The sequence below is a fragment of the Conger conger genome, chromosome 9, assembly GCF_963514075.1.
Source record: "Conger conger chromosome 9, fConCon1.1, whole genome shotgun sequence".
Taxonomy (NCBI): domain Eukaryota; kingdom Metazoa; phylum Chordata; class Actinopteri; order Anguilliformes; family Congridae; genus Conger; species Conger conger.
In genome coordinates this window covers 34,076,898-34,104,630 of record NC_083768.1, presented here as the reverse complement: position 1 = coordinate 34,104,630, position 27,733 = coordinate 34,076,898, and the positions used below count along the sequence as shown (strand labels likewise).

Genomic DNA, 27,733 nt, shown 5'->3' with positions numbered 1-27,733 from the left:
CAAGTCGCTGGCAGAAAGAACAAATATAAACAACAGCAGTGTTCCAACATTTTTGTTTGGGAAACCGATACAGTTTTTGATCTTATTTGTTCTCAAAATATCACGTATTCGCACGGCAAAAGAAGGAGGTTTGCAAATGCGATTAATCACCCGTGTTACTTAGGCCGGACTGAGTGTAAACTTTCCAGATGATAAACATCGCCTGCTACCTAAAAACACTTTTACGTACCCAAGAACTGTGTATGTGTGCATGTGTGTGTGCGTGTGTGTGTGTGCGTGTGCGTGTGCGTGTGCGTGTGTGTGTGTGCATGCTGCCACTTAGCAGCCCCATCCCAGAACCAACCCAAAGGCCTGCACTCTACACCAAGAAAGACACTGGCAAAGGTCCCAACCCAAACCTGGTGCAAACATTATCCAGAACAAACTGGACCAAACATCCAACTATAGTTGCATACATTTTTTTTTTTGCCCAAAACATTGTTTACATTGTTTTTAGCCCAAAACATTGTAACACTGTTTGTTTTGTTCCTGAATTAATATGAAAGATTCTTATCTAGCACAGAGACTGCCCTAATTATTATCAAATCTATTCCAATGTTTTGCTGTTTTTGCTACCTCCTACAGTGAGCAGATATGGGAATAGTTTTTTGTGTGAGTGTTTTTAAGGCATTGATTCATTCTACATGGAATACATAAATATGTATCAGGGGAAAAGGTTGAACAGAGCCACTTTCTGCCCCGGTTAATAAACTCAGTTCCACACAGAGATGTCGAGGCACCCTGGCGTATCTCAGCCAGGGCCAGGGGTGAAAGGTCAAAGGTGTGTGGTCCCCCTGCCAGGACCCAGCATGAAGAGATAAGCCTGTCATTCAACCCCTACGGGGAAGGGACACCTTCTCCTTCCTGCCCCCTTCATTACGCTTACCGGTGACTTCCTGCGATTCAAGGACGGCCACACTTTGCAGAAGAGAGCACGGGGTGACTTCTGTGAAGCTGCGTGAAGGACAGACAGCCCACTGTGTTTGTGAGTCAGATCCATAACATAAAAAAAACACACCACAGTGCTACAGAATCAAACCCTTGCCACACTGATGCAAGTCAGTCCTCTAACCTGCAAACTGGTTTAACAAAAGGGTAATATACCCTGGTGCACAATCCATCTATAACCATCTTGAAATTACCAACTACTATCTGTTTCAAAACATTTGAGCTTGAGTATGGAGTTGGTCTGAACTGTTTCAGCTTGAGCTGTTTCTTCAGCAGGATACAGAAATGAAAGGTAGATGAGGCATCCAGCATAGTGAGGTCTCTCAGTCAATCTTCTTCAGAAACAATGGTGCGTAATTAGCCTCCTTGTCCGAAATAATCACAAAGACGGGATGCTTTCTGTGACAGTGGAAGGTATTGCTGCGCTCACACCTGAAAACAGGATTTATAAAGTGAAACTGGGCAACAGGTACTGAGCTAAAGATGCTGAGTGACTACACCAGCACTTCCATTGCTGAAGGTGTTAATCCAAAAACGGCAGGCACACCAGATTAACACATCTGAAGAGGATATAGCAGATTTTGTAATATTTTAGAAGCAGCAGTGGGCAGGTGTGGAAAGTTTCTCTCTATACTGACAGCACATAAACCGCAAGAGCACAGCTGTTGACACAGTCGCTTCATTGAAAATGTCAGTACCACCAGTGTCTGAAGTATAAAGTCTAAAACTCACACAACGGGGGGGATACAATATCACCTCATCACATGATATGCTTTTAGGAGACACTCTTATCCAGAGTGACTGACAAAACTTTGATATTTGTGTTACACAAGCTCCATTTAAGCAGCTGGCTGTTTGCTGAAGCGACTCATGTTAAGTACCTTGTTCGAGGGTACAACAGCAGTGCCCGGCTGGAAGCTGAACCGACAACCTCACAGTGGTAAGCCCTGTTCCTTCACCATGATATGATACTGCTGCCCTTACTCCATGCTCCTTCGAAGAAAAGGATGGATCTTAAAACTGGATGACAAGGTCAAAATGGCTGCACAAAGAACATGTTCAGGCATTAGAAGAGGAAGACTAACGCTAATGATGGTTTGATACAAACATTTGTACTTCCTGCATCAACTCCTTCCCATGACCTTCAGCCGAAAGGTCGCCCAAACCAGAACAGATGAACGGAAGAACTGGGGAAGTCACTCAAGAGATCGCCTGACACACAGTGGAACAAATGTCATTGATACTTTCTGTGTACTGGCGAACAGGAACATGAGAGTTCTCCGTACGAGGGTCACAAACACACCTCAAATATGGAATGAATCCTGCTTAGCTTGGCTCTGAATGGAGTTCCACCTGATGGACTCGCAGATATAAAGATACTAATGAGAGCACAGAGCCATTGACCCTCAGAATGAGCATTAGCACTGCTGCGGCTGTCAGCACGGCTCAGCTCACACACTCATCACCTCAAAGATGGCGGATCTGCGCAAAGCTCCAGGTCTGTGAGTCATTAACCGTGGAACACGAGGGGACTGGCGGGTCGTTTATTGATAGCGCAGCTCTTGGGAATAGTGTGGCAAATGATGCCATCGTTCGTGCACATTAACTTTCACATAAACTAAAGAACTAGATCACTGCCAAAATGGTGTAGATGAATTGAAAACAATTAACAAATAAATGATGTGTAAATAGAAAGCCACATGCTAACATAAATAAGCCCCACCTAGTTTTGCAAGCGAGCTTAATGATCCAAAAGTAAATGAGTCATAATTAACAAATACAATGATGATCAGCACATAAATACAACAAGATTTTTCTACCCAATCACTTGCATATTTCTTTCTTTGCCAACCCAACAGCTGTTGAATGTGTTTTGCAAAAGCAATTACATTTTTGGCACTAATTTTGCAGCTACACTTACATTTAAGAATAGCTGAGATTTACTCCATTCTCACTGCCAAAACAACTCACAAACAGTCCGGAATCACATCCGAGTTTCCGATGAGTATCCCAGAGCAGGTGTGTGTTTTTTTCCCTAGCTTTATAGGTTTTGGGTAAATACTGAGCAAATTTCACCCTGGACAACTTCATAGACGAACATGCTTGCCACACAAAAAGAGAAAGAACTTGGCTGGTCTCTACTGTACAGTATGTTTTCTTTCTTTTTATAAGCGATTTGACTGACAGATTCCCACTAATAGATTATAAAGTACTTCAGAAAGAGATATGGCTTCACTCTGTCACAAATTATTTTGTAACATATTTTATTTTCATATATAATTCTCTATATATTATGTATTAAGTAGAGATTTACTCACAACTTAAATGTCTCTCACATCTAACACTTTCTTCATTTAGTTACACAAAATTGATATGAGAGAGAAAGTGACATAGAGAGATAGAGAGGGAGAGAGAGAGAGAGAGAGAGAAAGAGAGAGCAAATCAGAGAGAGGGCGACAGAGGGAGAGGAGGTGAGAGAGATAGAGAATGTCAGAGAGAGGGAGAGGGGGAGAGATTAATTCCTGTGCTGCATCCTCCTATTTAACTTGACAGCATTGTAGAACCCGGAGAGGTCAGCCTCTCTCTTGGCCAGCGGTCTCTGCTCTGACTGCAGTCGGTTTGCCTGCACACGTTCTCAGGCACGCAACTCACAAAATGCAGCTACATCCTAAAATCCCAGCCTCGCGGCTTGACATTACAGAGTAATCACTAGCTAAATGCCAGTCACCGGCAAAAAGCCACTTTGGAAAAAAACGACTAAGGATGGATCAGAGTAGTATAATGGATTTATGTTCTTCTGTGCATTGACATTATAATAAACCTCATTACACATTTATACCACAAAAGTGCATGTCACAGATATGTGACACGCTATATAAGACAAAAAAACATATCAGTAATACTGTAGCAAAGAGGGGAAAAACAAACGAGTGTGCCACATGCAAAAATTCTGCATTATTTTATGATTTTATCAGCCTACTACGGCACCCGAATGGATGACAATGCAACACATAGCCTGCCACCATGTTCCTTTCCTAAATTTAGATGGAGCCAAACAGTGTGGATCATGGCTGCCTTCATTAGGGGAGGGAGCAGCTGGTTTCTGACGGATTTATTTTCATTCCCTTCAGAACTGTGGGTGTGCACCTTCCCAGGGGAGGACCAACAATCCCAGAACTCATCAGTTTCTTCACATGCCATAAATAAAAGAAGAAAGATCTAACACCCTACAGGTCTTATTGCAATAATACTATGTACGATGGTGATAATTACTGCTGGTGTGCAGCAGGCTATTTTCTTAAGAAAGTGATTGATTGCTTACATAAACACCAGCAGCAGGGAGCGTTAATAGACGTATGAATAAATTAATAAACGCGTTTATATCAGAAATACTGGCCTCCTTTTTCCATTTATCACGGCCAGGAAACTGTCCTCCGTCATTACCGCTGACACTCCACGCTGTCCGTGATGCTTTAGAGAGGCGCTGATGAAAGGCCAGGCCACACAAGAGCTTTCAGATGGAAAAGGAGCATTGATAACAAAGGCAGGAGCTTGCGCTCTCCCATTGGCCCACAGCGCTATACAGAGAGAGCCAATCTGGTCAGAAGCACAGGGCCGTATGAGCGGCACACCAGGCCTTGGCAAACGGCCCCTGTCTTTAAACCGCCAATGTGGAGCTCCAACCGGCGGTCAGGGCTGTCAGTGCTCCCTCCTCAGTCTCCAGAGGACCAGCCAACCCTGGGGGGGCAGCAGGCAGAAGGCCTTGGTGTACCCTCATACCGAACTGCATCTGCCCCCTAGTGGCCGACCCACGCCTAATCCAAAAGTTCAGCAGAAGTCCTGACCTACCCCTGGTGTGGTTGCTCAATAACACCTAGAACATCATGCCCCCATGATAAATATATGATTAGCCTATAACAAAAGAGCAGTGCAAAGACTAAAAGAGAAGTCAAAACTGAAACACAACCCAGTACTTCTGACAAGGCTGTGGAGATCACGCCGGCTCGCTGTCTTGCTCCCTGCGTGCGGGTCTGCATCAAACAGCACGTCAGTGGAAGTTCGGGGCTGGGTTACTGAAGATACCTGACGCAGCAAAAAAAAAAACACCCTGAGCCAGATCAAGAGTTTGTGATCTGTGAACCGTGCACAATTGTCTGAGCAGCAGGACAAAAGGAACAGGAGCAAAATCCCTGTGCTTTAAGTTAGCTCTGCCCTATGAAATAATAAAAAGTACAGTTCTGTGGGAACTCACTGCTGAGGTAAAATTCTACACTTCAGAAAGTGTTACACATGCAATTCTAGGCATACGCGCGGAGTGCATCCACTCCAGAGAAAAGAGTTAGTTGCTTCTGCCAGTCTTCAATCTGAAGAAAACTACAAATGTCATGTCAAGAGTCCAAATATGAGACCAAGGCAGGGATGACAGCTGTGCGACAGGGCGCCAATCAATCACTAGTCCTGACCCCCCGGTCTCAAACTGCAGACTATCCACCTCATTACTCTGAGAGAAAGAAACTGAAAGTTTTCACAGTTCTCCTCATTTATCTACACCCTCATCTCCTATTACCTTTATCTGGGGTAGCTTACCCAGGAACCATTGCAGAAATGTCATGCTTACACAGCAATGCTTATTTCTTGCAATTCAAATCATATTCCAGTTGAATTAAAATCCAATCAAATTAAGATCAGAACAGTGGCCCGTCCACCATTCAAACCTGAGACTTTCGAGTTTTCCTTTTATTCAGGATGTTGACTCACATATTCCTAAAAGAACACTCAAAAATGATCCTAAATGAACTCAATATTAATATACTATGAAAATCAATATTACCATTACCCCATTACATGAAGCAACAAACAGTCTCTGGGTATGAGCATAGCCGGTCTCCAAGCTGAATGGAATAAAATGGAAGAACAGAGGTACTTTTCTATTTTCTTTTACATAAATATTTAAATATTTTAGGCAATTACCAGAAGCAGCTCACACAGATTACACTTTTACACAGAATCCATTTACACAGCTGGATGTTTACTGAATCACTTCAGGTTAAGTACCGCGCTCAACGGCGCAACACAGCACCCCCGCAGGAAATCCAACCCACAGCTTTTCGGTTCAGTTCTAAACGCGAGTCTCTTCCCTCTTCATATCATGTAGGCCTAAGGGGCGACACGGCCCCTGCTCTCGACGACGACTGCAGTATAAACAACAAGGAATCTAATTCAACTCGCGAAAAACAAAAGGCAGAAAATGCTTTTATTCAAGGCTTCAAGGACAAGCAGGGTTGGCTCTCGAAAATCAATCTGTATCGAGCACGACGCTGTATTGATATGTTGTTTTGGGAAAGAGTCATTCAGGGCCAGCGCAAGCGAAACAACAATAAGGAACGATGAGACGTAAGCCGCAGCAGAGCACAAATGTGGCGGATGAATACGGTGGAAACACGCTGGGACGGTGGGCGGCAAGCCGTCGGGCGTAGACGCGGACAGGCGGTGAAGACGGCGTTTGGTGAGGCCGGAGGTGCCCGCCTTTCAGAAAGTCAGAAAGCCGTCGCTGATGCCTCCCGGCCCCGGAGATGGGGGGAAACATTAATCTTCCATGGCACAGACATCGAACCGCGGTGAGAACTCACATCTGCCATCGATCCGGACACTCGCGAGTGGCGCAAAGGTCGCTGAGTCGCCCCGCTGTTATCTAATTATGGAAGAGTTACACGCTCTTCTGCGGAGAAGATACCGCGTTTGACTTTCAGATGGAGGGAGGGGGGGCCGCGGGGGGGGAAACCCGCGGCCGAGGGTCTCTGTACGGCTCTGCGGCACGGTGCCCGGCTTCTCAATTACCCTCTTCATCTTCATCTTCTTCTTCTTATCAGGTACCAATGACAGGTCCAAGCATCGGCAGCAAAGGACTAGCTAAAGACATTTTATTACAGTATTGCAGTATGTCCTTAAATAATCATTGAGATGATATTATATGATAATGATAGCCTTACAAATTATGGATAGCACTGTGATGCCCAATGAGAATGACGATAAATGTCGGAAAACTGCAAGGCCACATGGTAATTTCAAAAGGGGCTGCAGTGAGTTCAATAGCCAAAATGTAAAAAAACTGAAGCAATAACTGAAAAGCACACCTCCCGTTAAAAACATTCAGCTAGTCAAAAACATTCTTGGAGTGAGTAGTCCAAGAATGCACCCCGTTAAGACTTTAGTTCCATGTTTCACTTTAAAATAAAAAAGTTTTGTTCCTGCTGCTGGATAAAAGCCTTCCAGAACACTGATCCTCTTTTGATTCGTGTGCTTTTCATGTTTTATTCTGGTGAAACAGCACATCTCTCTCATCCTTTTCTCCTTTCGGATTTTCCCAGAGAAGCGCAGGTTAAGTTCTTCACTGAATGATATAACGACAATGTCACATCTGGGACTTGAACCTTCAACCTACCAGTTAAAAGCCCAGGTCCCTGGTTACAGATGCCATCCAAGTGCCCCTTGTCTGGTCTCTGAGTATCTGGTTACCGTGCGTATTTCTGCATTACTGCACTTCCTTTTGACAGTCCTCCAAGTCAACTTACAGTTCTTATTTTACTTATCCTGTTGCAAGATTATTTTACTGAACAGTTTTTTTGCTCAAGGGTACAGCAGAGGTTCTCAGGCTGAGACTCGGATCTAATCCGCTAAGGCTTAAAGCCTAGGTTTCTGCCACTACCCGCAGATGCCTGATCAGATTCACTGCACATTACAGGCACATGCCCTATAAAGCTTGATCATGTTTAAAGCTTCATGTGTCTCTAAAGACAATGTTGGCTTCTAGGGGTGGTATACTGGTAGAAGTAATGTATGTGCAACGATATGAATTTAGCTATACTGTCTATAGCGGTAGAGAATGGATTTTTATTCTTAGAGTAGAGCATCAGAGCATTCTGGTCAGAAACAGGGTCGACAATACGGGGTGCACACAGGCCTGGGGCTATTGGTTCAGGTCAGTTGATTGATGTGTCACTTGCCCAATCGGACCATTTGGCCTACCCTAAGTCTCGTCTTGGTTGAAGAGAAATAGTTTTTTTTTTTACCATCCTGGGAGCAATTTGAGTGAAAAGTTGAAAATGAGATGTTGCGCTCTAGCTCTAGGCTTTATCAATCCAGTTGATTAGATAGTGGACAGCGTGACACAGCCAGAACATGGACTGACCCCAGTGAAACCTTTGCTGACCTGAAACACAGTCCCGGACCTCCAGTGACCTCAGGAGCAAAAACATCCTCGTGTTAGGTATTCCTGCAGCATCTGGCTCTTGGAGATTTCTCTTGCCTTGTGACAGCACACACAATTAATTAAAGGGAGAGTGTGGAAGTGTCTATTTTCCTCACCACTCCCCTCCTCTCCTCTCTCCTCCTCTGCACTCCTCTCCTCCACTCCTCTCCTCCCCCCCCTGCTCCCCTCCCATCCTCTCCTCTCTCATCCTCTCCTCTCTCCCCTCTCTTCTCCCCTCCTCTCTCCTCGCTCTTCCTCCCCTCTCCTCTCCCCTCTCCTCTCCCCTCCCCCCTCTCCTCCTCTCTCCTCTCCTCTCTCTGCAGTGCTCATTGATATGTGCTATGGATTGCACTGCAGACGGTGTGAGGAGAGACTTCCCGTGCTGGAAATCACCAGCACACCAGGCCATTCAGGGACTTCCTAGTGTATACAAAATGGAGATAGCTCAAGGACAGGGCAATCTAACAAAAGAGCTTTGTTGCGGTGAGTTAGTAAGTTAGAACAGCCCATGGGAGTTTGGTCTGTTTTAAGACAAAATAAAAACTAAATATATTTTATGGCCCGCATGCACTTCCCCGATCAATCTCGCAAAGCATTTAAAAAAAAAAATACCCAGAGGCTAAATAATACGAAAAGCCACTGCACCTGAAATTGCACACAAAAGGAGCCGGAGGATTTATAAGGAGGGAAGAAGCGTATGAAATGACCCATAATTCCCCTGTCTCCCGCCCCCGCACCGCGTGCGGAGAAGGCGACCCATCGGCAGGACAGGAAGAGCCAGGGCGGGGCGAGCGGGGTCCGGGGAGAGCCCGGCTCGGAGAGCAGCCAGGTCAGCCCCCGCCCGGGGACGTAGACGCATGCCCTGCCCCGTGCCCTGGCCCCCGGGGGCCCGGCGCGCCCACGCAGCCACCTGCCACGCCCACCGCACTCCCGCGGAGCCGTAATCGCGTGCCCTCGTGCGTGAAGCTCGGCGCACGACTTGCGCCCCACGCGCACTTGCACCCCACAGGCTCCAGCCTATACAGTAAGTCTGTTCTGTTCTTCAGCCCCGACCGGCAACTAACCCATTTTAAATCTTCTGTGCGTTCGCTTCTGACTTTTAAATACAGCAAAAACTATATACTTTCCTTTGCTCGGAAATGTCTTTTCCAAAAATAAAAAAGCAAATATAGCATTTCCACACAGCAATGGCAGCAATGTATCACTGAAAAAGCTCACATGGAACACGTGACAATCAAATATCTGCAGCTACTATGGTCCGGAGCCCGATATTAATTCTGAATCTCATCTCCAACTGTTCAACCCAACCTCTCCCCTATCCGTACTCTTGTTCCCGAGGGTGCACTTCATCTTTCCACAAAAATATATCTTATTCCTCGCCATTAGCCATGGAATACAGAGCGGCCATTTTACATTTGTCTTCCTAGCGCTGCCCCTGCCAGCCGACTCCTGCATACCCAAGAGACTCAGTCATATCAGATGCGGTAGCAGTAACGCCAGGCCAGCACTTTCGCTCACAGGACCGCAGCGATGGGCTGGACACGGTCCCCCACATCCCTCCCAGCGCGCGGGAGGGCTCTCCTCAAAGCACAGCTGCGCTCAGGAACACTGTGTGCTGCCACACTGCACAGCTAGCCAATCATAACATTAATAGGACTGCGCCATACTCGCTATGCCTATTTTTTATGGAATGTTTTTTTGTTTTTTATCACATTGTCAAACATTTATCATTCTAATTCTAACATAATTTGACAGAGTTTAAAGGCCCACACACTTATTTTTTGAGTTTTTCAGCTTTTCATATCACCCTGGAGCTTCCACTTTGCGTTCCATACTGATCCAAGTAAAACAATTGCAATTTAAAATTTTCAATTATAAAAGTATGCATATTTTATTTATAACTGTTACTTTACCGAGCTGTTTGTAAGACGATTTCTCACGTGACATGACCTATCTTTTTGAATAATTATCGGATGATCGGGAATTGGGCTCTGGTGGCAGGGTTAGGGACTACCGACGTCACTGCTCTTTGCAACCGTTTTATGGGAACTTTAGATACTAAAACCAGAAAGAGAACGCTGATGCATGTGGGCCTTTAAAGGAATTCAATTACCTTGTATGAATTGGGACAGGGGAAAGTTTTCAGACGAAACTATTTTTGTGGATATTGCAGGTGGTTATTAGGCGTGTACACAGTTAATTTTTCAGGTCACTTTTTTCTTCGATTTACAATACAGTGATGTAAACTATAACGAGAGACCGTCCATTCAAGAGTTCTCTCTCTCCTCTCTCTCTCTCTCCTCCTGCACAAACAGGTGGGTGACCTGCAAAGCGAAAATAGCAGCACCTGAAAAAGAACAGCCTCTTGCCCCGCGTGCATGCCAGACCGCGTGGGCGTGTTCCAGGAGGCGGGAAACGGATGTGTGTGCAAGCAGGCGTGTGATTGGAGGGGATGGAGTGTGGGAAGAACACCGTGGCCTAGCGCTCGCAGAATTAGCCTCTCCACACACGGGGCAGAGACCCATGCTTGCACTAAAGGCTTTTACCGGGACTCCATACAGAGAAACACACGAATGCTCCCGCAAACAGGACGCGTGCGTGTAGACACACACACACACACACACACACACACACACACACACACATACACACAAAATGCATTTATAAACAGACTTTTTATATTTTCATGTAGGCCTACAAAAGTCCAAAGATACAAGTACTAAGAATACCAAGGACACAAAAAATAAACCAAATTGGCTGAAGTGGGAAATGTTGTCTGGGAAATACTGTAAACATAACACAGACTCCCATTAAATTGTCATTACTACTAGCAACATGAGCCACATACCATAAATACACTGTGTACTATGAGTATAACCTATTAAATCTTCTGTTTTGTTTGAGATGCCTCTTCATTCTACCTGAGCAGGAGACTGAGCATGTGAGACATAACTTATTAGACTGAACACATTAGTCTGAACACACAAGCTGAAAACATTAACCTGTACAGTGAGAGAGAGACGTCTCCTGAACGACACTAACGGGCATCACGGCGGGGTGACATTTCCACGACGTGTTTCCTCTCCCGGCTCCTGGCTTTGGGGGCCCCGGTGGAGCCAGTTTCCTGGACAGCAGGTGGGCAACAGGCACCATCCTGTATCCACCCCCACCCCTTCCCCCTAAACGCCACCTCCCCCCCCAACCCTCCGGTGCGGACCCGAGCAGCCATCAATCACCGAGTCTCAGCCGGCCCCTCCCTGCACCGCGCAGTCATCCGGGGCAACCAAACCCAGCGCTCAGCACCGCCAGTTATTTATCACCCCGCTGTCAGAGGACAAATAAATAACCCCAGGCTTTTTTTCAGCTGAAATGGAAAAAGAGGAGAAGTGTCAGGACCAAAATCGTCGTCTTCTTCTTCTTCAATTCTATCATTCCATCGTCTCATTTTTACTGAGTCGCGATGGTGGTGCGAAGCCCGTCGCCCCCTGCTGGCGTTGCGCTGAAGGCGCGTCACACTTTATGAGAACAAGCCCTCAAACTGCCTCTCGCTTAAAATTTGAAACGCATTCACCTCGTTTTTGTTCAAGGTGAACGCGGCCGTAAAGCCCGTTAATTTCAAATTGAATGAAATTGTATTTTTACGGCACATTCTGCGGCGCTGTTTACTGCCCCACGCTGTCCTCAGGCTACCTCTCCCCGTTATGGCCTGCGGCTGGGGGTGACGGGCGGATTAATGACCCGGCAGTCCCGGGGCGAGGGGAGCTCCAAAACACAGAGCACAGCAGAGCCCGGAGAATGCAACTCAGCTGGAAAGCATCTAATTAACAACAATTCTAAAAATACATAAATTGGATTCTTTTTGAGGATGGATGCGTTGACGCTGATAAATTGCCTCGTGTTTTGTTTTGCTTGTCGGGTGTTGGGATTCTCCTGGTGTATTTTTATTCTCCCGGATAGATTTATCGCTGTTGAGTCTCAGCGGTATTGACCGGCACCAGGTTCACCCTCCTGTGCGGAATACAAACGGGCCTGGGCAGCTTTGCTGCCAGAGCAGATGAAGGTGCGGGTGAGCAGTAATGAGGGCTACGCTGACCGGCTCTCAGGCACCCGTGAGCGTGATTGAAACAGAGCCGGCCTCTCAAGCGCACTGCGCGACAGTCAACCCTGGGCAGGGTAAAATTACATTTGTGTTGTGAGATATTGGGAGGGAAAAAGCTATATTTCTGCCCTTCAGGTGCTCTTTATTACAAAGCAGAAAAAAGAACCTAAAATGGCCCAGACTGAACAAGAGAACAGCTCTATCTGCACTGAGTACTGACAATCCTCAAATGGGATCTTGTCATTCCTAAAACTCTTCTTCGAAACCTAAATTTTCGTTTTGGGTATAATGTTGGTTTTTACTCCCTGCTAACAGGCAGGGACGTCCTTAATGTGGTGATTAGTAGTAATGATTCAAGGGGCCCCAAATTGTCTGGAATGAGAGGGTGGAATATTACCTGTGTCATCAGTGTAATCTTTAAGGGATCCAGTCGTATAGTTTTATGGAGCCCAGGACTCCTGCAGCATCTCCGCTAATTGGTGAGCACTCACAGTGACAATCAGATTTCAACTTAAACTGCGTGTGTTAAGCAGTACCGTACACTATGAGCACAGTCCCAAAGATTAACAAAAAACAAGGTCCGTTTTTTCACAGTTTTAACCGAGGGGGACACAGGAAAACCACAGAACCCACTGAACCTGCTCCACTAGGGTGCAGTGTTTTTACTGGTGGGAGGAGCCTCAGCACAAATGAATGAATGAATGGATGAATGAATGGGAGATGGTTGGGCGGGCCCTGGTGTTGCCATGGGGACCGGTTGCCCCTGCCTGGCAGAGGGGGGCGGTCCTGGAGGCACAGTGGGGGCAGGCCAGCCTTTCCTGAGCAGATGGACCGATGATGGCACTGCTTTAATCCTGAGTCCTCTCTCTCTCTTTCTATCCCTCTCTCTCTCCCACTCCCTCCCTCTTTAATTCAATTCAGCTCCGTTGAATGCTTTATTAGCATGGCACAAACACATTAAACTAGAAAACTGTAATAAACGCAGGCAAAGAGGGGGAAGTATATACAGATATAAATATTCTCTCACTCACTCCTCTATTTCTCGGTGTCCCCCCCCCTCTCTTTGTTCTATCTTCTTTCTATTCTCCAGAACAAACCTTAACTACTGCATTTTATTTCATCTCCTCTAATGAATTCATTTTTAAAATAATCTCCCAATGCCTTTTTTTCCATTTGTAGAGACAATGCTAACATTACACCCAAAGGTGCTTTCCAGATACTTTCCTTTTGGAAACAAAGAAACTCTACGAATAACATAATTTGGGCTTCGATAAAAAGTAAGTGAAAGCGATGAAAGGGAGAGCTTGCGGCTGGGAATGGTGTGGAGAAATGTCTCAGTGGCTGATATCTCTTTCTGTTACACAGCTTATGCGCTCCTAAGTGATTTTCTTACACTCCGCACACTGAAATGCAGCCAGTTCACATCCCAGAGGCAGGGCCTCTCACAGTAAAATGTTCACTGTTAAACCAACCGGAGTGGAATTAACGCTGAACACAGGGGAAAGCGGCAGGTATGTTTTCCTACAATACATGGTATAAATGTTTCACAAATTCCCAGCACATAGCACTGCTGTGTTATTAATCTGGTGAAAAAGCGTCTGATTACAGAACACGAATCTCACCCTTCCTCCACCCCCACCAATCACACGGTCTCCATGCATATTCATGTGGCCTCTGCTGCGTTTGGAGCGTGAAAGTGCACGTGGATCCTCTTCATTAGCACTTCTGTAATCGCACATGGGCGGAGCACACAGGGAAGATGCTGAAGCTGCAGGTATGCACTGGCAGGTCCAGCTTGCATCTCTCACACTGTTTATTCTCTACTGGCATAAACACTGTGTATGTACATGTGTACGTTCAATGCTAACGCTTGTTTCCCATGACTTAGTAATTCCTTACTTTTCTAAGGAATACAGGTCTTTATAAAGCATTACCGCATTACGGAAAACACATACGTTTTCGGCTCATCTCATCGTTGAAATGGCCTCTGATCATTTAGGAGAGAAGCACAGAAACGTAGGCGCTCTACCCCAAATTACAGCACTTTCTTTGACAAGAATTCTGTTGTGGGTATGTAGAGTGGACCCAAAAGCAAGAGCAGGAGGCAGGAGTAGGAACAAGTGAGAGTTTAGTTTACAGGAACAAAAGGGCAATAAACAAGAAACACAAGGGGGAGAGTGACAGACCTGACAAGACTTAGGTGATAATAATGACAGGAACTAACAAGGCATAGATGTCTAAATCAATAAGTGTACTCACACAAGGAACTAAAGAGCAAAGAAGACGGAGCTACTAAGGGAATGAAAACCAGAGAAAACAATCAGTACCAAGTGAAACTAATAATGTAGACAAAGGGACAAACCAGGAAAACAACAGAACCGGGTGGAAAGAAATATCTGACACAGAATACAAAGTAAACTACGGACTTGGACTGTGGCAATTTCATTCCAGACATACAGTAGACTGAAAGCCTGTGATTTAACAGAAGGAGCCTCCCACTAACCCTCTTTAAGCTTTGATTGAAAAGTAGCATTAACAAAATGGAGAAGCACTAAAGTGTAAACCATAGATGTCTGCATAGGAAGCTTTTAATGCAGCCTAAGATCAGGAAGGTTTAATGGATAAACCGTTGTGGCTGAACCAGCACCTCGTGCATGCTACATCATGTGGTTAACTTTCAAATACTTATTGCTCATTGCTTTTTTCCACTTCCAGAGACTGTATTCTCAATTTCTTATAAAGAACATGATAATGTGATGTTAAATGAACACTTTAGCACAGGGTGGGGCAGTCTCAATGAAAGATAGCTAACTGTATTTTCCGCACCATCTCAAGAGCTTAGCTGTAGATTCCAAAGCAAAACTGCAAGTCACTTAGTCAGGAGTCTGGCCAAAGAGGTGCTGTATACTCAATAGAACAACTTCACCAACAAGCAGGACACATACAGATATAAACAAAAACAGTCACTTTAGGGTGGATAATGCTTGCGCTTTCGCCTTTAAAATCCGGTATCTGGGCTATTTTACCGATTTTAGCTGAGGGTTCATGACCAAGGTCCGCAAAAACACAACATAACAGGACAGCTCAGCGAGCTGTCAGGTTGCCAGGTGTGCTCTGGGATGATCAGGGTCAAAGCCCTTATTAGGGGCAAAGAAAACATCCACTATATTTGAATTAGGACTGTTTTTACGGGCAAAATCGGTAAACTGTACGTAAGCTCCAAGGTCCAGCATTTCAGTAACAGTGCTGGCATGTTGTCCGTTACCTTATTTAAAAGTGAACCACAGAGTGAGTCATTGAAGGGAACTTGCTCATTTATATTTTATTTCAATTTCTTGAGGTATTTCTGTTTGAATTATACATGGCTGGCAGTCTGCTCTGTTCTGTTCACAGCAGAAAAAGGATACAAGGTTTTGCTTTAATATTTACTAGTCACACAGAGCTAATACATGTAATTTCCATCTATTTGCACTTTTACATGTACATATTCTTATTTACACAACATTGTTCATCAAAATTACAGGTAATAATACTGACTTCACATACCAAACAAATGTTGACTTATTCGACTAACTTGATTGATTATAAATGGGCCCTGTGTTCCTACTGTGATATTGAACATTTGTATTGCAGAGAATAAAAGATCTTCAGATTTTCTTCACCTGAATACTGTAAGAGCATGTGACTTAAAAACTCCCCAAAGGTTGTCGGATAGCCACTCCCTTTTGGGATATTGCGATCTGAGCAGGAAGTTGTCTGAGCCAGGTGCAGCCGTTGGAGGTACAGATGGGAGGATTTCACAGAGGAAGCGAGCGCTCTCAGCGTGTCTAAACCTGCTGGTGGGGTCATAGGGACTCACTGCAGAAATGAAAGAGCCCAAAATCTGTCATAGCAATGTTCTGATATGTCACGTAGTGTGTTGTGTTGAGGGTTTCAGACTTCTCATCATGAGAGCTCATCGTTCCTGCTCTGGAGCACTTGTTTCAAGTTACAACTGAGACTTCCACCACCCTCCCATGGCTTTCCCCACACTACCCTGACTGAAACAAGCATGCATCTATCCTCACAACCCTTACTATGACACAGGGGCCATCAACCGTAGATGTCCTAACTCTCACCTTGACCCATTCATTATCCCCTTGACTCCTTCACCTCTACTTTAGGATTGCAGGATATATCCAAAACTGTCAATACAGAAGAGGCCATTTATCAGACTAACTAATACATTGTACTGTCAGTTTTTGGCTATAACAGTAGCTCAATGAATTAGATTCAGACACAATAGTATTTGTAAATGGTAAATTGTCTGCATATATATAGCGCCTTTATCCAAAGCACTGTACAATTGATGCTCCTCATTCACACACACAAACTCACACACCAACGGCAATTGGCTGCCATGCAAGGCACCAACCAGCTCGTCAGAAGCATTTGGGGGTTAGGTGTCTTGCTCAGGGACACTTCGACACACCCAAGGTGCGATCGAACCAGCAATCCTCCAACTGTGTATTTTCGTGCTTTATCAGACTAACTAGAATTATTTTCTTCACTGTTGTTTACAGCATTCTCTGTGTTTGTCTATTAAAGTCCACTGAGTTAATTATTAATGTGCCAAATTCAATCAATAAAAAATCTTACATAAATAATATGTAATAATGTGTCACATTAGAGTGAAGGTACTAATGGGAGGGGTGCTCTAACTTCAAACTTCATTGGTACATTGACAGGGTTTCCTTGAAAAGGAAAACTTAAAATTGCACAACAATCGACCAACAGTACCAGAAGAAAGTGGGAACAAAAACAAAAGCGTAATATTATATGGAGGGGAGTATAAATGTAATAAGCTTACCTTCACTGATTCGCCCCCCTGTCACATCCACCCACTCCCCAGCAGGTTTCTGCAGGGCACAAAGTGGCTCTATTTCCTGTTTGCTAGCGCTGCGCATTATATCACCTCAAACGACCCCGCGTTTTATTAGGCCGATTTAAAGCGCGGTAATTTGTCTCTGTGATGGCGGAGCAAATGCTACAACCCTCACGGAGGGTCTTAACCGAGGAAACAGCAGTCAGCGCTCTTCGCCTGGTTTTTAATCAGAAACCGGTAGCGGTGTTATATGTTTTGGAGCAATGGTAGCAATTAATGTGAGCCTCTGAACAACACAATTATATCGGGGGAATGGCCACAAAATACAAAGCCACAGAGAAAATATACAGAGGCCACACGGGCGCATACACACGCACACACGTTTTCACACACTCACTCACTCACACACACACACACACACACACACACACACACACACACACACACACACACACACAAGATTAAGGTGAATAAAGAATTGCTTATCTAGTAAAGCTACTGTATCTGAAGGAGGAAACAGGGACAGTCTCATTATGAAGTCTCTCTTGTTCCCTTCCAAAGAGATCAGGGCGTTATGCACTGCGGGACATGGCCCCCAACGCAGTGAATTAACGCACTTCATCTGTGGGCCTCGCCCACTCACTTCAGCTGGTGCAGGAAGGAGGAGGGTACGAGAGAGAACTACCTCACTTCACAGAGCGGAAAGCATTTTATACTGCCCTTTATTCCCGGGCATCAAGACCACTGCAGGACTGCAGTAATATGTAATGATATAAAAAGATATCAGCAACAGAGCAAGCAAAACCCTTCAACAGAAAAGCAAAGTTCAGCAAAATCACACTCACTGGAAGCTATTCTAGAAAAGAATGTCTACCAGAGATCTCTGCTCATTTTAGTCATATCAGATGACTGTAATTAAAAAAGGAAAAAAACCTACTGGGTCAAAGAATCAAGACTCAGCAGGTCACATCTCTGTTATAATGAGGTCAATGCCTTAGGGGGAGCTAATCAAACTTTGTATAGTAACGTTTTAACAGTACCTCACTTGTTTTTTTACTAATTGCACATACGCACATGGAAAATAGAAAACAGAGGTTTTAACAGTCAGTCTGAGCTTTTTTGACATCTGATAAATGAAGCTGTAATGAGTAATCCCCCAGTGATCGCCCCTTTTATACGCTGCAAGTGTGAACAAGTGTGAATCCAATCAGCAGCTACAGGATGTCAGGGACCGACACAGGAAATCCAATAGCAAGTTCTGCGCAGCAAAACAACGATGAGAAAAACAAGCACCTACAGCTTGGAGCAGACAGTGGGAAGGGCCGGCTTCCTCCAGCGGGTGGAGTGGACCGATGGAATCTCTGCTTCAGGTTCGGTCCGGGTTCAGAGACTCGGTTGTTCCAGCTGCTAGCACAGGAGGGCAAAATCAATTTGGTTAAAGGCTTCTCCCTCTCCAGCTCATTTCAGAGTTTATTGAATAGACAGGCAGCCCAGTAAAGAGGAACAACCCATCGCTCAATAATGAAATGGCCAAGATGTAGGGGAAATTTAAAGCCCACCGCTATCTAGATATGAACACCTGCCACAGCCACATTCCTAGTACTTAGCACATACCCCAAACACTATTTACTTAAAAATAAATACATACATAGATACATACATATATATACATGAAAGTGACAGTAGAGGTACATCTTTGGGTACCTAAATGACTACATTTCCCAAGCAAAAAAGGCACTAATTAATTATATATTGCTAGCCAGGGGCAGAAAGGTGTGCACATATAGGGTAGTGCACCAGCAACACGCATTTGTGCCTTTTTAGGTACTTTTTGTACATTTACTCCTGAGAGTAAATGTATATCCATAAGTGATCATGAGGAACATTCGAAGGCATCTTAAATACAGCTAAAATTCAATCTGTGGTAATCTGTGACTTCTCTCTAACTTTGAGTAACGGATTCAGCATGTGAAAGAGTGGTCCTGTGTTTCATTTCTCCCCTTTAGGGGAAGGGTGAAATCATTCTTCACCAAAGTGCATTCCCTTTTCAGTCATAAAAATGATGCAACGCCACATGAAGCCCAGCTTTAAAAAAATGATATGACCGTTTCCCAGGAAGAGGGATTGAGGCGCGAGACAGGCGCGCTGACGTGCTCACACCGCAGTGTCCCGGGTCGCTCCCGCCCCTCTGGCTGGTGTGCGCCCCTGCGACTCATCTCCGCCGCCCCCCGGAGGCGAAATGCCACGGCCCCCTAATTAGCGGCAGAGGAAACGGATACATGCTGAGCGCAGCTCGGAGCCGCGGGAGGGGCGGGCTGAGGGGGGGGGGGGGGGGGGATGCGGCTCTCCGTCCTCAGAGAACCAGAGGGCGCGGCAGGGCCGTCACCCCGGTCCACCCCTGACCATCTGGAGAAGCCCACGGCGCTGACGCAGGAGAGCAGAGACGCGGGCGGGGTTATCCGCTGCCTCACGCTCTACCGCCGCGCGGCAAACCGTGACCATCCGGCGGGGAGGCGTTCGTGGCAGCCGTGCGGAAACTCTTCCTCCGGGCTCGGAGAAGCTGAGGAAAGGCCTGCGTGTCATACGCGGGAGGGGTCGTCGAGATATCCCAAAAAAACCTTTGACATTGCTGAAAGCCCTGAGCTGTCATCGTTTGATGCCAGATGGTGAGAAAGAGTACAAAGGCGTGAGTCATAGTAAATGTACTTGAAGGGGATTCTGATATTTTTGAAATACGCCTCGCATTGCCCTCAAATAGAGTGCTCTATTTAAACTGCAAAGGGCTGGGGCTACTACAAACAATAGATATTCCTCCTCTGACAAATCGCATTTTTAAAGTATTTTTTATAAGTGCTCCATTTATTTATAGCTGTTTCCATTTCCCTCATTGATTGGGCATCCGTGTGATAAATCGGCCGGATCTCACAATCCACTGCTGCAGCCACCAGAAGCCAGGGCAGATCCTCGCTAAGAGCCGCAAGAGTCTCACGCTTCATTTTCTCCCGTGACCTTCTCCCGTGCAGAGGGAAGAGTGCTGGGCGGAGCACTTCATCGCCATCACGAGCAAAGAACGCCACATCGATCCCTTTCCCCAACACACGCCAAACACATAAGCCCCCATCAGTCTGTTCATTGCAACATCTTGGCCTGCTGGTTGTGTTTCAGTCTGAATACCTACAGCGAAATGTCACAGCTTCTGTGATGAATGCACAACCCGTCTGTTTCTGTTTTATTTATTTATTTTTGTGAACGTCTTGGCCAGTGGTAGTGCAATGCTGGTCCTGGAGTGCCAGTGACGTTTCTGGTTTTTGTTCCATCTGACCGTGATCACAAGAGTTTGACGGATGATTGAAAGTCTGAGCTTGAATATTCTGAATGGTGAAACATTGAGTGCCTCCAGTACATGGGCACCTGCATTCATTAAACATGACTCATGTTATGTGGATATAGGTTTGGATGAAGCAAAAACAAGAAATCACCAGACTGAAGAACAGCACAACGATACTAATAACAATGATACCGACTCCAGCATCTCTGCATCCATCTAAGTGGTCTATAACCATACGATGGATGCGTACTATTCTTCAATTAGCAGGACAAGTCTCTTCACTGTGTACAGATCATGGTTCCTTTGGGGCTTTACAGGTGATTGCTCTGCAACTGATTCTGCAATGAGCACCTCTTTGAGTCAATACACAACATCCCTCAAAGGGCCTCAGCCTTTCTACAGCACAGGAACCATTTTGATAGTCTGGCTATTCTCCAGACCGGTGCCCCAAAACACAAAGGCAACACAAAGCAAAACAGCCTACTTCAACTTCATAATAATAACACCATTGATTACTCTGTGGCTTAATTAAATGTGTTCATCCCTCAATTTTAATTGAAGTCAGGGATGTGAATGATGCTTATTTTGCACAGAAGCAGTGTAACTGAGGCCTGTCTCTGCATACGCACGATTACCAAAGCCATTGCCATGGTTACAAATAAAACATAGAGCAATGCAAAGAATAAATGTGTGAACATCAGCTATGTCATTCATTTTAATCAATGCTATGCAAAACTAATGATATACAGCCTACTAATACTGAAGTGTCACCTGGGAAACAGCCTATTCATTACTACCGGCTGGAAATCACTTATGTGCAGCATGCTGGGAACTAGAATCATAACTTCGACTTGGAGACTCCCTCACAGATGAGATATACACTCAGTGAGTACTTTATTAGGTAGACCTGTACAACAGCTTGTTAACACAAATATTTAATCAGCCAATCATGTGGCAGCAACTAAATGCATAAAAGCATTCATACATGGTCAAGAGGTTCAGCTGACCAAATGTCAAAATGGGGAAGAAATATGATCAAAATGACTTTGACCTTGAAATGATTGTTGGTGCCAGACAGCGTGGTTTGAGTATCTCAGTAACTGCTGATCTCCTGGGATTTTCATACACAACAGTCTCTAGAGTTTGCAGAGAATTGTGCAAAAAACTAAAAACATCCAGTGAGCAGCAGTTCTGTGGACAAAAACGCCTTGTTAGAGGTCAGTGGAGAAGGGCCAGACTGGTCAAAGCTGACAGGAAGCTGACAGCAACGCAAATAACCACACATTACAACAGTGGTATGCAGAAGAGCATCTTTGAACACAAACCCCTAAGTGGATAGGCCACAGCAGTAGAAGACCAGTAAGTCTAAAAAATAAGCCTAATAAATATCTAATAAAGTACTCACTGAGGGTACACTCACATTAAAGAGCAGAGAATAAATTACAGTATGTGCATATGGCTCAATAAAATAATTCAAAGTAAAGTAACACTGATCATTGGACAAAATGAAATGCATGACTACAGGTTTTAAACTTCCTCCAAAGTGAGATGATATTAATTTAAAATGAGCATAATAAAACCTGTTCATATAACGAGCAGAAGGCCTAAGGCTAAATGATGCATTAGATTGAACTCAGATTATGCACAAATCTGATTGTATTGAATTTACATTATTAAATGTTAATAGACACATTATTAAGGTGGGCATGGTGGCCAGATATAGGGATTTTGACAATACAAAATGCACAGTTGAAGTGGAACTACCCTGTATGGTATTTCTTCAGAAAAATCATTTAATGAAATTATAAAAATATGCAAACTATACCTCAAACCATCTTACCACCTGAATATTGTTCTGTTTTGGATGCCAGCCATATTGCAGTGTCCTAATTTTAGTTAGCAAGCAAAACATAATTTGATCATAAAGTGGAAATTGCTGATTTGTTTGAAGAAGGCTATTTTTTCAATTTAATTTTTTGCCATTGCAGTACAAATATGACGATAGAAAAGGGAAGTTTAGTACTTCTGAATGCGGTCCTCGTGAGAACTTTCTCTGAGCTTGGTGCTTGTGTGTGCACATCGCATTGGCGTTCAGTGTCCATGTCTGATGCAGCAGAAATATGAGGAGAGGGTGAAGCAGTGAAATGTCAAGAAAATAAAAGGAATATAGAACATCACATCAGGAAGCTGATGTAAGAAATCAAAGCAAAGAACAGGCCTTTCACATGACTGTGACAACTGACAATCAATAATGTACGACATGGAAATGGTATATCCAAAGGGCAGGTGAAATGGCCACAACAAACTCAACCTTTTCGAACACGGAGCCACTCTAGTGTTAAGTGATCCAAGTTATTTTGATGGATAGGTATTTCAGATAAATTACAAGATCATTTTGACATGTTTCACTTGTGGTTTCAAGAGTTCACCAGCATGTTTGATTCAGTGGCAATGTATTGCAAGCATGAGATATTTAGATGAAATACAATAATAAGTCATTCGGATTCATTTTATAGATAAAAACTAATCTGAGACACACATACACATGAGGTGTGTAGCCTATGTGCATGCAATGTTTAATGCATGGGAAGGAGATTTTAATTACTGTTCTAAATCTCCTGTTGATTAGGAGACTGTTGATTACATGGAAAGTCACATGCAGTAACTGCAGTAAATGGTGGCGCCTGCTTGTCAAAGGTTGAAAAATATGACTGCTTATTTAATTTATTTTCAATTACTATGTTCTGACCATTTCATAGAACACTGATAAAATAATGGTGCACCTGATATTATTCCTTGACCACTAAATTACTGTACAATTTAAGTGACTTGTCGGTGTTAACGTTTCCATTTTTTTTTTGGTTGTAAGGCGAGCTGTTTATTAAGTTCTCTGATGTATCCTCAACTTAGAAATAGGTGTTGCCGGGTTTCTGTTAAATAGCTACCAGGCTATAAATTAGACAATTAGCTCTGGACAAGGTGTACCATTCAAGGAAGCATGTCGCGGATTGATTTTGATGTAGATCTGTAAAACAGATTGTAATTGCACTCACTGAAATTACCCCAAGGTCTGAATTGGCCCCCACTCACAGAAACACCGAACCCTGCTGAAAAAAAAGCTCAACCTGCGTTTTGAAACAGCTGGTAGCTGATAGGCTAATTGAAGTTAGTCATAGCTGAATTATACACCAGGGTAGCCTATCAAATTAAGGAGATCATTCTGTTAACGAATTAAGCCATTTAAGGGCCGCACCTCTGTGGCTTCTCTGAAACAAAATGCACTATACAGACTAGCTAACGTAACCTTAGAGAGAAAATGCACCGATTAGCCACTTAATTCCAATGTTTTAAGTATTGCTAGTCCAAAACCGATTACGTAAAAAATGCAGCCAGGAAGATAATGCGCCTACCCGCATTTATTTTGACATTGGGCTGAGCACGAGGACAGACATTACCAGGACAATGGCATCAGCTGCAATAGAGACAGCTCCCCAACCCAACTGTCAAGTAAATGGATCTTACAGCAATGCTAATGCCAGCAAATTGAAACAGAGTTGTTACAGCGAACAACAACTGAATTGATTGTAAACCGGTGTATTGTGAACGTAAATTAGTGTTGTTGTTATTATTATTCCCACCTCTCTAGTGTCTTTAATGCTTATGAAAAACTAATATGGGAACCATTAGCGAGGAACACCTGTAGAAACTCGTAGGCTATGTCTTAAATAAACTCCGAAAACCTCCCTAAGTCATGTAACATGTCAGATACGCTACTTACCTAATGTAGCTATTTCGTAACTCTTCCAGACTTACACTCTTGTACAGGCTTTATAGCAGCCTGAATTCTTATTTGTGTAACTTTACATAATTTTGGTTTATAGCAAAATATTAGCATACTATATTACGGTTACATTGCACTTGGATATCTTTTTGTGTTGTAGGCATATGTGTCGTATAGAATCAATGAAAATACTGTTTAACTTCATACAGGCAATCCATAGTACAACATTAGCCCAGGGTCCTAAATAACTTGATCCAAAATGGCGTCTTCCAGCAGAACGCAGGTGCTTTCGTTGTACCGAATGCTTATACGAGAGTGCAAGAAATTCCCTTCATATAATTACCGGTAAGCGAATAACGGTAACTAATCAAGTGATTGAAGAAAAGGGTGATGTTTTACGGGCAGCCTTCTCCGTATTTGTATCGCCATTCCTTAGTAGCTCCGACGACAGTTGTGATGTAACGTGAAATAGTAGAGGCTAGATATCTTACGTCGGATAGTGATGTTGAACGTTTATGACAACCTTCTTAAAATACCGAAAGCCAGCTCCAACGTTAGATAGCTCATTTGTATCCCCGTTGACATCGAACCTTTTGTTGTACACCTTAAAAAGTTTCAAAAGGTTATAGCAAAACGAAGTATTTCCCTTCGAAGTGATGAAACGCATAACGGGGCATAACGGTTTATTCTTCCTCGGTTCTTGTAAAAGCAGTTGGTTTATTAATATTCTGATAATAATAACAACAGTAAAAATACTAATAATAATGATAATACAATTTAAACCTGTGTTTAAACCAAAAAAACCCAATAAAACATTCAAGCAAACTTCTAACATTTGAAATAAATGCATTTGATTTAAATGCAGGCTATTGATAGTTAAATAATTATGTAATGTATACGTTTGGGCATCACTGTTTGCAAGTTGTAAAGATTGAATAAAGCGAATCTTTCTCTCGAAACTAGCTACTCCATAACCTAAGTTATATTAAAGATGTTAAACAAATAAAAATGACTCATCAGTGTAGCCCTTGAATGTATAATGACAAAAATGTAACAGAACCCTGCACTCTAAGATAGGCCTAGATTACTATATTACATACACTGTGTTGCATTTATTTAGAAGACAATTCAGATCAAGTAACTTTCTCCTGGGAATTAAACTCATAACCATAAGGTCAGATCTCTAACCAATAACCATTATACTACACATGCTCTGAAATCAGCCGCACATTTGGCTGTGATCCTTAAGCTGACTGCCCATCTTCTGCTTGAATAATGGATTCTCAGAATGAATTAAATCTGCGTTGTTATTTTCTCTCATTAACATTTGACAAGTGGAGGAAATCTGTGTGATTCAGATATGCAGGAATCATCCTCACCTGCACTAAATGACACCCCTGCAAAGGCAGAGAGGCCATTTTTATCAACAAGTTATAAATCTGCTCTTTTTCTGCTGCATAAATGAAAACAGTATATGGGCTGCTTTCAACTTTTCAGTATCCAGGCAATGGCTGAGAAATTCTGTGTCTTTCAAAGTTTTTAGGCGGGGAGTTTAGTGTTTGTCACACAGCTGCTCTTTCAGAGCACTGCGGTGCTTACACTTTCTTATGAAGTGAAGAGAGAGATAGAGAGAGAGAGAGATGGGCATAACAGAGCAAGATATAGAGGTGGGAGGGAGGGAAGATTATAGAGAGAGAAGAGCCGTTTTGGCAGAGGGAGGGAGAGAAGGAGAGATGGGGCGAGAGGTGCAGGCAAGCTGAGAGAAGAGGGAGGGGGTGAATGTATTGCTCACACTGTAGAGGAAAGACTGCAGCACTGTTTGAGCAGACAGAAATAGGCCAGGCATTACACAGAATAACCCAAGAAAGGAGGAAAAAAAACACTGGGGAATGAGAACCCTCTGCAGTTTTCCCCAGTTTCTACTGCCTGTAACACAGCATTGCAGTTATGACCCGAGTGAGCTAATTCTGACTTACTGGGCCACCAAAAAAATATTTCTCATTTATTAATTTACCGACTTGTCTGGAGTGGAATTGAAATTGGCTGAACTCCGGCACAGATGGCCACCCACAGGCCTTGTGGGGCTTTACCCCCCTCGTATGGTGTCCGCAGAAGACGTGTTGTTTTTTTCCCACACTGTCCGTCTGTTGTATCACTGATCCATGGTCCTGACCCTCGGATATAAACACGGATTCTAGCCTCTGTCAGAATTATGATGCTTGGTGATTTTGGAAAGAAGGCAGAAAGGAAATGGAAAATGTTCTCCTTTCTGCCTTCTTCAAAGCCCAATGCAATGTCTTGTTTCAGTGTCCAAGTTCATGGTAACAGCTCCCAGTTTGCCAGCTTGTGTGTGGATTTAAATAGCCTCTCTTTTTCAAAGTGGTTAAAAGGTAAAATATGAAGGTCACAGAGCACCCTCAAGCCATTTGTAAGAAGCTAGTGATGCTTCTTTTTCTGTTATTTGTTTGTACAATTTCTGTTATTTTGGTCCTGTACTCAGCACATTGGATTTGGATTGAAATGATGAATATGAGGTTAAAGTGCAGACTGTCACCTCTGATATTGCCCCCCACCTTATTTTTTTAGGGGACCCAAAGTAATTGGATAGGTGGATTCTCAGCTGTTTCTAATTAGTCAGGTGTCTAATTAGCTCAATTGCTTCCTTAGTGCAGTTATAAGACAGCTTTCAGTACCTAGTCTAGATTCTAGACGTTTGTTATTGGTGTTTCCTGAGCTGAGAATTAGGTTCTAACTGACATTTTTTAAATAATGTGTTTGTGTCATAAATACATTGTTGATTAGGGCACTAAATACATGTGTGAAGTTTTATACAAAAATACTGTTTTAAAGTATGAAAAAATGCATAATCGTATCTGCTTTGAGCTCATTCACTTTGGAATCTTTGAAGCTCAATATCTCAAAACTCTCTGAATGCAGATAGAACCTTCTCATTCTCAGCTCAACATGTCAACATGAGGACCAGAGTTGTGCCAATGACAGTTAAGGCAGCTATTCTGAGGCTGAGAAATAAGAAAAAAAAACTGTCATAAGATATAGGCTTACTAAAATAAACAGTTTGAAACCATGTTAAGAAGAAAGAGATCAGTGGTGAGCTCAGTAAATGCAAAGGGGCTGGTAGGCCAAGGAAGACATCTACAGTTGATGACCCGAGAATTGTCGCCATAATTAAGACAGATCAGAAAATCTCTTCAGGAGGCAGGCGTGGGTGTGTCTGTGACTACTGTTCGCAGACAACGTCATAAACAAATCTACAGTGGCTACACTGCAAGATACAAACCACTAGTTAGCTACAAAACAGGATGGCCAAGTTACAGTTTGTTAAGAATTATCTAAAGTTCTAGAAAACGGTTTTGTGGACAGAAGAGACCAAGATTGACTTGTATCAGAGTGAAGGCAAGTGTTGA

The 27,733-nt window shown here is 43.7% G+C and overlaps 2 protein-coding genes across 6 annotated transcripts in view; one reads left to right on the top strand and one right to left on the bottom strand.

Moving 5' to 3' along the window:
- The window catches only part of LOC133137309 (phenylalanine--tRNA ligase, mitochondrial-like), a 95,719-nt gene extending 71,383 nt beyond the window's left edge, over positions 1-24,336 (bottom strand). Inside the window, exons 1-2 of one of the 5 annotated variants that reach the window (XM_061255500.1) lie at positions 24,306-24,336; positions 18,497-18,603 (exon numbers count right to left, since the gene is read on the bottom strand). The gene's annotated coding sequence lies outside the window, so the exon portion shown is untranslated. Of the gene's footprint in view, positions 1-17,184; positions 17,217-18,492; positions 18,607-24,305 lie in introns of those variants that run through there. The other 4 variants (XM_061255499.1, XM_061255502.1, XM_061255503.1 and 1 more) reach the window with 4 other exon arrangements.
- Positions 24,337-24,533: 197 nt separating this feature from the next.
- The window catches only part of LOC133137047 (LYR motif-containing protein 4-like), a 34,308-nt gene continuing 31,108 nt past the window's right edge, over positions 24,534-27,733 (top strand). Inside the window, exon 1 of the mRNA XM_061255043.1 lies at positions 24,534-24,653. Within this exon, the coding sequence (XP_061111027.1) occupies positions 24,568-24,653 (86 nt within the window). The 5' untranslated portion in view covers positions 24,534-24,567. The remainder of the gene's footprint in view (positions 24,654-27,733) is intronic.